Source organism: Corythoichthys intestinalis, chromosome 3 (assembly GCF_030265065.1).
Source record: "Corythoichthys intestinalis isolate RoL2023-P3 chromosome 3, ASM3026506v1, whole genome shotgun sequence".
Lineage (NCBI taxonomy): Eukaryota > Metazoa > Chordata > Actinopteri > Syngnathiformes > Syngnathidae > Corythoichthys > Corythoichthys intestinalis.
The window spans coordinates 62,502,572-62,512,585 of NC_080397.1; the positions used below are offsets into that span (position 1 = coordinate 62,502,572).

Sequence of the window (10,014 nt, forward strand, 5' to 3'; positions counted from 1 at the left end):
AAAATAATTACCACCCGTTAACGCCATAAATTTGACAGTCCTAAGAGATATATATATATACTGTATATTTATATGTAAGGCAAATCGGGTTATAAGGCGCACTGTCAGCTTTTGATGAGGCTTTCAGGTGTGCCTTATGGTGTGGAAATTACGGTAATCATGAAGGCTCATTATATATTTGTAGCCAACTTTGTCATTTCGATACTAGACTAATATAGCTAATATACATTAGATATATACAGAATGTGTTTCCTTTATTATTAGGCTTATATAGGGCTTTTAATTTTTTGTGGTTTTAGACATATTTGTGTTGTTTTTTGTTCCAGTATGGCTCTTTCAACATTTTTTGATGCTGGCCCCTGTGTTAACCACAAATGTTGCCTACACAACATAATAAGTCCCCGGGTTACGAACGAGTTACGTTCCTACGATGGCGACGTAACCCGAATTTCTGCATGAATCGGAATTAACCCTTTAAGTAGCCCTAAATCTCAAAAAGTCCAAAAGTATTGTATTTTGTTAATGATGGAGGATACACCGCCCTCTGGTGGCAGCGTTAGTTCTGGCTGGACAGCCGCCTTGTATGACTGAGAAGCAGACTCAGATATCTAAAATGGATAAAGGATAGCTGCGGTATGGTTTGGCCCACATAAGGCTGTAAGTTGTTTCAGATAATATATTTTTGTGCATGCATTTGTAACTAAGTTTAAAAATAGTTTGTGGAGTTATGTGTGAGCGATTTTCTATGAGAATTGTAAATACGTGAGCATTCGTAGTATTTAAGGTAGCAGACTTTTTTGAGGTGAATTAGGCTAATTTAATCTACTAAATTGACATATTGACCAGACTCGATAGACATTTGAACACCAATTGGTTTGTGTCGTGTTTTATTGTTAAAATATGTGTCGTTTTGAAAATAAGTGCACAAGTCAGCTTTACAAATTGTCAAAAGTGAAGGAATAGCTTCAAAAAGCACAATTGCCATGTTTACTGTCTGTCAAGATGAACAACTCCATGTTTAGTGAGGACAGAACACTTCATATCAGTGAAGTAAAAAATAGGCTACTGTGATGTACAAAAAGGTACTGTTTATGCGGTAAAAAAAAAAAAGAAATAAAATAAAAAATAAAAAAAGACGAGACAAAATGGCGGACGAGAGTCCAGCGTCGCAAAGTCGAAATTGCCAAGTCGAGTACGTCGCAACCCGGGGACAATCTGTATTTTTTTTTTTTTTTTTTAGCAAATTAAATGTAATTATTTAAAAAAATACAATTAAAAAATATTGCAAAGTGATCTTCTTAAAGGGGACTGTATGGGATTTTGAGAATTTATCTAAATACTAGGGCTGTCAAAATTATCGCGTTAACAGGCGGTAATTAATTTTTTAAATTAATCACGTTAAAATATTGACGCAATTAACGCACATGCCCCGCTCAAACAGATTAAAATGACAGTACAGTGTAATGTCCGCTTGTTACTTGTTTTTTGGTGTTTGGCGCCCTCTGCTGGCACTAGGGTCAAACTGATTTTATGGGTTAGTACCATGAGTGAGCATGGTGTAATTATTGACATCAACAATGGCGAGCAACTAGTTTATTTTTTTGATTGAAAATTTTACAAATTTTAATAAAACGAAAACATTAAGAGGGCTTTTGATATAAAATTTCTATAACTTGTACTAACATTTATCTTTTAAGAACTACAAGTCTTTCTATCCATGGATCGCTTTAACAACCATCTTGTTGATTTATTATAATAAACAAATACAGTACTTATGTACCGCATGTTGAATGTCTATATCCGTCTTGTGTCTTATCTTTCCATTCCAACAATAATTTACAGAAAAATATGGCATATTTAATAGATGGTTTAAATTGCGATTAATTGCGATTAATTAATTTTTAAGCTTTAATTACCTCGATTAAAAATTTTAATCGTTTGACAGCCCTACTAAATACTTTTCTACTCCATGCATACACGCATGTCCTAATGAGTACCCTTACATTTTAACTTATTCTTCCTTCTAATAACCTAATATATTTCATTTTTTGTTGAATAAAAAACACACACATTTGAAATTTGCATTTATTAGAAAAAAAAAAAAAATTAAATAAATTGAAGACAAAATAAATTAAAGAAATAAATAGTCACATTTTCATGTAGTTTAAAGTACAATTGCCATGTTTTATCATCATTTGGCTATTTTAGTGCTTACTAGAAACATGTGCAAATGAAAAATGTCGATTTCTGTTGTGGCGTCCATCTTGAAATGTGGCTGGAACGATGAGCAGGAGGATGTCACACTGTGACCTCACATGGTGCAGCTGTGATTAGTTTGGCTTTCTTTTTTAACCTACAAAAGAAAAGGTGAAATTATTACTTCAAGAAACAATTTTACTACATAAATCAGAGGTGTCCTTATTTTTTTTCCAGAAAAATCGAAGGATGCAAGCAGTGATGCAATAATTAATCGATTAACGCGAGTAATTCAATTGGGAAGTAAGCTTCGAATCAAATTTTGCTGCTTCGAGGATTCTTTAATTAGAGTGGCATTGTAATGGTTTGTTTTGAAAGTGTTTGCATTTAGTTTTATTGGTTTGGGTGGAAATAACTCATTTAACATGGCTGCCCCCTGATAAGATGAACATAAGGTAAGTTTTTGTTTGAGCTAATATGTTTTTTATACATTCGTAATTTAGTTTACAGGTATATTTAGCAGTTTTTGTGGGAATAAGTATTTGAATGATTTGTTAAGAGCTTTGCTAAAAAACTATATTATTAGCTTTTAAAAGCATTTAAGCTAGTGAACTTTTGCTATGCAAGTTAGCCAATTGTTCGTTTTTTGGTACTTACAGTTGTGGTCAAAAGTTTACATACACTTGTGAAGAACATAATGTCATGGCTCTCTTGAGTTTCCAGTTATTTCTACAACTCTGATTTTTCTCTGATAGAGTGATTGAAACAGATACTTCTTTGTCACAAAAAACATTCATGAAGTTTGGTTCTTTTATGACTTTATTATGGGTTAACAGAAAAAGTGATCAAATCTGCTGGGTCAAAAATATACATACATGGATCTGAAAAAGCAAATCATTGACTTGAAAAAGTCAGGAAAGTCACTTGGAGCCATTTCAAAGCAGCTGCAGGTCCCAAGAGCAACAGTGCAAACAATTGTTTGTAAGTATAAAGTGCATGGCACTGTTTTGTCATTGCCATGATCAGGAAGAAAACGCAAGCTATCACCTGCTGCTGAGAGAAAATTGGTCAGGAGGGTGAAGATTCAACTGAGAATCACCAAAAAGCAGATCTGCCAAGAATTAGAAGCTGCTGGAACACAGGTGTCAGTGTCCACAGTCAAGCGTGTTTTGCATCTCCATGGACTGAGAGGCTGCCGTGCAAGAAGGAAGCCCTTGCTCCAAAAGCGGCACCTTAAGGCTCGACTGAAGTTTGCTGCTGATCACATGGACATAGATAAGACCTTCTGGAGGAAAGTTCTGTAGTCAGACGAAACAAAAATCGAGCTGTTTGGCCACAATGCCCAGCAATATGTTTGGAGGAGAAAAGGGGAGGCCTTTAACCCCAAGTACACCATGCCTACCGTCAAGCACGGTGGTGGTAGTCTTATGCTGTGGGGCTGTTTTGCTTCCAATGTAACTGGTGCTTTACAGAGAGTAAATGGGATAATGAAGAAGGAGGATTACCTTCAAATTCTTCAAGATAACCTAACGTCATCAGCCCAAAGATTGGGTCTTGGGCGCAGGTGGGTGTTCCAACAGGACAATGACCCCAAACACACATCAAAAGTGGTAATGGAATGGCTAAATCAGGCTAGAATTAAGGTTTTCGAATGGCCTTCCCAAAGTCCTGACTTAAACTTGTGGACAATGCTGAAGAAACAAGTCCATGTCAGAAAGCCATCAAATTTAACTGAACTGCACCAATTGTGTCAAGAGGAGTGGTCAAAGATTCAACCAGAAGCTTGCCAGAAGCTTGTGGATGGCTACCAAAAGCGCCTAATTGAAGTGAAAATGGCCAAGGGACATGTTACCAAATATTAGCGCTGCTGTATGTATATTTTTGACCCAGCAGATTTGATCACTTTTTTCTATTCACCCATAATAAAGTCATAAAAGAACCAAACTTCATGAATGTTTTTTGTGACAAATAAGTATCTGTTCCAATCACTCTATCAGAGAAAAATCAGAGTTGTAGAAATAACTGAAAACTCAAGAGAGCCATGACATTATGTTCTTCACAAGTGTATGCAAACTTTTGACCACAACTGTAGATCCTCATTTACTTTTCTTGTTTTTTTTCCATACAGTTTGAGGCAAAATTCAGGTATTTTAATTTAATTTTGAATAAAAGCGCAATTCTGCATAGTTTGATGAAACACTTGGGAATATTATTTTGTATTCACATTTAATGCTGTTTTGCAAGTGCAATCTTAGCAAGCCTTTGTTTTATATTTCCTAAAATTTATTCTGCAACATATTAAAAGTTCCTAATCCGAGTAGTTGACAGATTAATCGATTACTAAAATAATAGAGAGCTGCAGCCCTAGGGCCGACTTGAAATCCTTCCACTTTGATACGTTAAAAACGACGATGTACTGTATAGTATCGTCATATCGTCCAGAACAATTGTATATCTTAGGAATGTCCATAATCCAATCGCATGATCGGAAATCGGGCCCAATCACGTCTTTTTCAGAGGTTCGGGACCGTGTAGAAAGGATCAATTTTTTAAAAAATTATTAATTTATTTTTATTTTCAAGTATTTACTCATTGGCTGCGATTGACGGCGATACACGTCCAATCAATTTTGGTTGTCAAATTGGATAGGACGTCTATTGCCGTCAATGGCAGTGAAACATGATCACTCTGTTTGAGCCTTCCTAGTTGAAATGGATCGGAAAAAACACTTTTGCAAACACAAAAGTGGTTTTGCAACTCCAATACAGTACATACAAGGCTGCAGCTTTCGATTATATAAGGAATCGATTAATCTATCAATTGGTTCGAATATCAAGTCATCAGGAACATTTAGTGAGTTAAAAATAAATTTTAGGAGATGCAAAACCATAGACTTCATAATGTTTTGACGGCACAGATCGGTCATGCAATGCGCCTCGCATTCAAGTAGGGGGTGTTTACATATGGCGGCCGCCAGAATGACTCACAGACTAGCAACGTGCTTCGATATATTTATGTAAAATAAATGCTAACTGCACGTTTTTTTAAATTTTGCTTTTAACCAAGAACCGAGACTGTTTTACGTCCATATCTATAAAGAATTCAGGGATTTAACCATTTATTCATAAGAATTTTCACCGGAAAAGCTCTGTTTATATCCGGCGGCCGCTAGCTACATTCACTAACAGACTAGCATTGTACTTCGACATATTTACATAAAATAAATACTAACTGCACGTTTATTTTTTTTTGCTTTTAACCAAGAATCGAGACTGTTTTACGCCCATATCTATAAAGAATTCGGGGATTTAAGCATTTATTCACAAGAATATTCACCAGAAAAGCTGTTTACATCAGGCGGCCGCTAGTTACATTCATTCACAGACTAGCATTGTATTTCGACATGTTTACGTAAAATAAATGCTAACTGCACTTTTTTTTTTTTTTTTTTTTGCTTTTAACCAAGAATCGAGACTGTTTTACGTCCATATCTATAAAGAATTTGGGGATTTAACCATTTATTCATAAGAATTTTCACCGGAAAAGCTCTGTTTACATCCGGCAGCCGCTAGCTACATTCACTAACAGACTACCATTGTACTTCGACATATTTACGTAAAATAAATACTAACTGCACGTTTATTTTTTTTGCTTTTAACCAAGAATCGAGACTGTTTTACATCCATATCTATAAAGATTTCCGGGATTTAAGCATTTATTCACAAGAATTTTCACCGGAAAAGCTCTGTTTACATCAGGCGGCCGCTAGTTACATTCACTCACAGACTAGCATTGTATTTTGACATATTTACGTGAAATAAATGCTAACTGCATTTTTTTTTCTTGCTTTTAACCAAGAATCAACTGTTTTACGCCCATATCTATAAAGAATTCGGGGATTTAAGCATTTATTCACAAGAATATTCACCAGAAAAGCTCTGTTTACATAAGGCGGCCGCTAGCTACATTCATTCACAGACTAGCATTGTATTTTGACATATTTACGTAAAATAAATGCTAACTGCACTTTTTTTCCCGGCTTTTAACCAAAATCAAGACTGCTTTACGCCCATATCTATAAAGAATTCGGGGATTTAAGCATTTATTCACAAGAATATTCACCAGAAAAGCTCTGTTTACATCAGGCGGCCGCTAGTTACATTCATTCACAGACTAGCATTGTATTTCGACATGTTTACGTAAAATAAATGCTAACTGCACTTTTTTTTTTTTTTTGCTTTTAACCAAGAATCGAGACTGTTTTACGTCCATATCTATAAAGAATTTGGGGATTTAAGCATTCATTCACAAGAATTATCACCGGAAAAGCTCTGTTTACATCAGGCGGCCGCTAGCTACATTCACTCACAGACTAGCATTGTATTTCGACATATTTACGTAAAATAAATGCTAACTGCACTCCCCCCCCGCCCCCCCCCCCCCCCCCCCGCTTTTAACCAAGAATCGAGACTGTTTTACATCCATATCTCTAAAGAATTCAGGGATTTAAGCATTTATTCACAAGAATTTTCAACGAAAATAGCTCTTTGTCTGTGATTCCACTCGGTCAGCTTTGACGGCCACGCCAACAATGCACGGCCCCTATTAATGGCCCCGTGCCCCGTCAATACATTATGAGGCCTATGGATTAGTCAACTAATCGTTAAAAAAAGTCTTACCGGAAGAAAAATAGTCATTTGCGACAGCCCTAATCAATTTTCGCTTAAAAAAAAAAATTTTTAATCCTGTGAAACTGGATTGGACTGCTTTCGTTTTATAGATATTGAAATATTAATTTTGAGTGATGAAATCACTCGGTGTCTCAACCAGAGTTTTGGAGAGGCACTATTTAAGTGAATAGCTCCATCAAGTGTTGAAAGTAAGAAGTGCAACAGAATGTAGGCTGAACTCAAGCTTCTTATGTGGACAATATCCAATGATGTCAAAAAAAATGGGCCACGAGGCATCGTTTGGAGACCCAAAACACATTTATACACGGTAAATCGTCTCACCTCTTACTCACGATGCAGTAAATGGCAACCACCAGGAAGAAAACGAAAATGGCCGTCCCGCAAGTGATGGCGATGAGCTGCTCGACAACAAGGTGAGGAATGTGGAATACAGAGTCCATGTCCACATCATGACAGCGATTCCCGCTAAATCCGGATGTGCAGCTACACAGGGAAGAGAACTAAGTAAGTGCATTCCAAAAAAATAAAACAAGACATGAATGGACAGGAAGGAGACGTGTTCATTCAAGTGCGTGTTTGATATCTCACATGCAAAAGGGTTTGTTGTTGTCTTGAGGGTAAAAGCAGGTCCCGCCATTGAAACAGAAATGTTGGTCTTGGCTCCCACATGGCCTTTGTGAACTGATGAGAGGATAAGCCGTGCTACCTAAATAAAGAAAACGCGAGTTGCATTATTAGGACTGCCACAAATGAGTATGATTAACCCTCAGAGGCCAACGATCACGCCGGCGTGATCTGAAGATCTTTGGCTGCTTTACTGCTAATGCTGCAATGATTAATCGATTAACACGACTAATTCGATTGGAAAAAAGCTTCAAGTCCAATTTTGCTGCTTCGAGGATTTGTTTAATTAGTGTGGCGTTGTCATGGTTTGTTTTGAAAGTGATTGCATTTACTTTTATTTGGGTGCAAATACTGCCCTCTAGTGGACACACTGAATATGACATAACTAATCTAACATGGCTGAATCCAACTGTGCCGTCTAACGACCAACTGATGAGGTCATTATTGAAATGTTATTTGCTTTCGGTCAATTGCTGCTCGCAATGAAGAAATGTATTGATATTTTCAATCAAAATCTGTTGCCCTCTGCCCGAAAGCTGAAGATGGGTCGTCACTGGGTTTTTCAGCAAGACAATGACCCTAAACATATGGCCAAATCTATACAGAAATGGTTCACCAGACACAAAATCAAGCTCCTCCCATGGCCATCTCAGTCCCCAGACCTTGTTTTGTTGGCAAAAGGGGGTTGTACAAAGTATTAACACCAGGGGTGCTAATAAGCAGTGTTGTTAATTTTACTTTAAAAAAGTAATTAATTACAGTTACAAATTACTTCTCCCAAAAAGTAATTGCGTTAGTAACTCAGTTATCTGAATTTAAGAGTAATTAGTTACTTGGCAAAGTAACTAGTGATAAGTTTCATGTTTTTTTTTTCTCAAAAAAAAAAAAAGTCACACAATGTGAAGTTTAAAGGGTTTGGGGGACAATTGGCCCTAGCCCAATTCTTTACCCTCCACCTAACTAGACACATGGATATTGCGTTAACTAGATAGTAACCTTCGCTATGTGTGGAAGTCATTTAAAGTTGTGAATCAACCGTTAAAGTTGTTAAAATTGCTCCCGCTATTGCATTAGTTCCCTCCTGTCTACTTTCAACATGTTTTAAAACTGTTTCATATTTTAAAGATAGCTTTAAGTCAAGATTTTGTCGATTTAGGACCATTTTAGATTAAAAAAAAAAAAAATAAATAAAAAAGTAGATTTGCTAGGAAGGATCTCTACAACAGAGCCTTCTTGAGAGGTCTACTGCTTTAAGATGGCCGCTGTTTGCTAACGCATGTGGTCCTTAAAACATGTTGCCAATGCAGCCGTGTCTATCATTTGCATCTAGTTCTACAATATGTGATATCTACCGTATCATGTGGGCGTAGTTTGTAGGCTACAGTGACAGTCAGGTATTATTGGAGCCACCTAGCATCGCGTTTGCAACGGTGTCTTCCCCACTCCTGCTGTGCTCTCTCGTCTCCGTCAGTCCGTCTCTCTGACTTTTTTTATTCAACCAACTTAGTAACGCATAGTAACGCACGCCTTTCCCGCCTCAGTAACGGTAACGGCGTTGCCAAGATGAGGAAAGTAATTAGATTACTCACTACTGAAAAAAATAACGCCGTTAGTAACGCCGTTATATTGTAACGCGGTTATTAACAACACTGCTAATAAGTGTGACACACATTATTTGATGTCAAATAATTATGTCTTTATGTGGGATTTTTACCCCACTGAATAAATGCACTTGTATTGAAGGTTGGATTTTTTTCTCTTTTTTTCCATTAAGGTCCCATATTATTTGAATTAAAAAAATATATATTAGAAGCTAAAAAGCACATCTTAACCAGGGGTGCCAATAATTATGGAGGGCACTGTATTTCTCATCCCAAAAAAAGAGGCGAGTTTCAAGCATGTTAGGTTTTCATTAGATGATTAGAGGGGGCGATCTGCCACCACCCCGACCCGAGTTTGCGTGACGTCCGAGTTGTGCCAACTCAGTTCAGTCCTGCTTGCAAGCCTAGTTTATAATTTATTTTCTGTGATGTTTACAAATGTCCTCCTAAGGATTTGTATTTGAACTTGACATCAACATCAGGTTTCATTTTGAACGAATGTCCATTCGCCCCTCCCAGACAAAATGGATTGGACGTCTAACTGCCGTCTATGGCACCAAAACACGAGTACTTACTCCCGATTCAAATGCAATCTCACCGTTTTCAAGCGGAGTAAAATTTCTTATCGTTTGCGCCGACTGTCCCGATGCTGCCAAGAGAAGAAAAATGGCCGAGAGGATGCCTAAAAGAAAAAAATACAGGGTTTCATCTTTACACCACAACAATATTTGATATTTCATGAAATCCCAAACAAACTTACCCTCTTTGAGACTCTGCATGAACATCTCTGCCTGTCAAAATTCTCGCTTCTGTATGCTCCCACTGAACATCCTCTACACTTTATATAGCGTAAGCTTCCAGCCGCGGGCATTTTTTTTTTTTTTTATAATCTTGATCCATCA

The 10,014-nt window shown here is 37.0% G+C and overlaps 1 protein-coding gene across 2 annotated transcripts; it reads right to left on the reverse strand.

The window, feature by feature from the left end:
- Positions 1 to 154: 154 nt before the first annotated feature.
- On the reverse strand, positions 155 to 9,945 carry LOC130913971 (pro-neuregulin-4, membrane-bound isoform-like). 2 transcript variants are annotated; one of them, XM_057832972.1, is made up of 5 exons: positions 9,873 to 9,945; positions 9,711 to 9,794; positions 7,476 to 7,593; positions 7,209 to 7,370; positions 156 to 2,353 (listed from the first exon to the last, which is right to left on the reverse strand). In XM_057832972.1, exons 1-5 carry the CDS (start codon positions 9,895 to 9,897, stop codon positions 2,299 to 2,301), a joined length of 444 nt encoding a protein of 147 aa, XP_057688955.1. In that variant the 5' UTR covers positions 9,898 to 9,945; the 3' UTR covers positions 156 to 2,298. The 2 variants fall into 2 exon arrangements, with proteins under 2 accessions (XP_057688954.1, XP_057688955.1); XM_057832971.1 differs by having other exon boundaries at positions 155 to 2,353; positions 9,711 to 9,907.
- Positions 9,946 to 10,014: the final 69 nt, after the last annotated feature.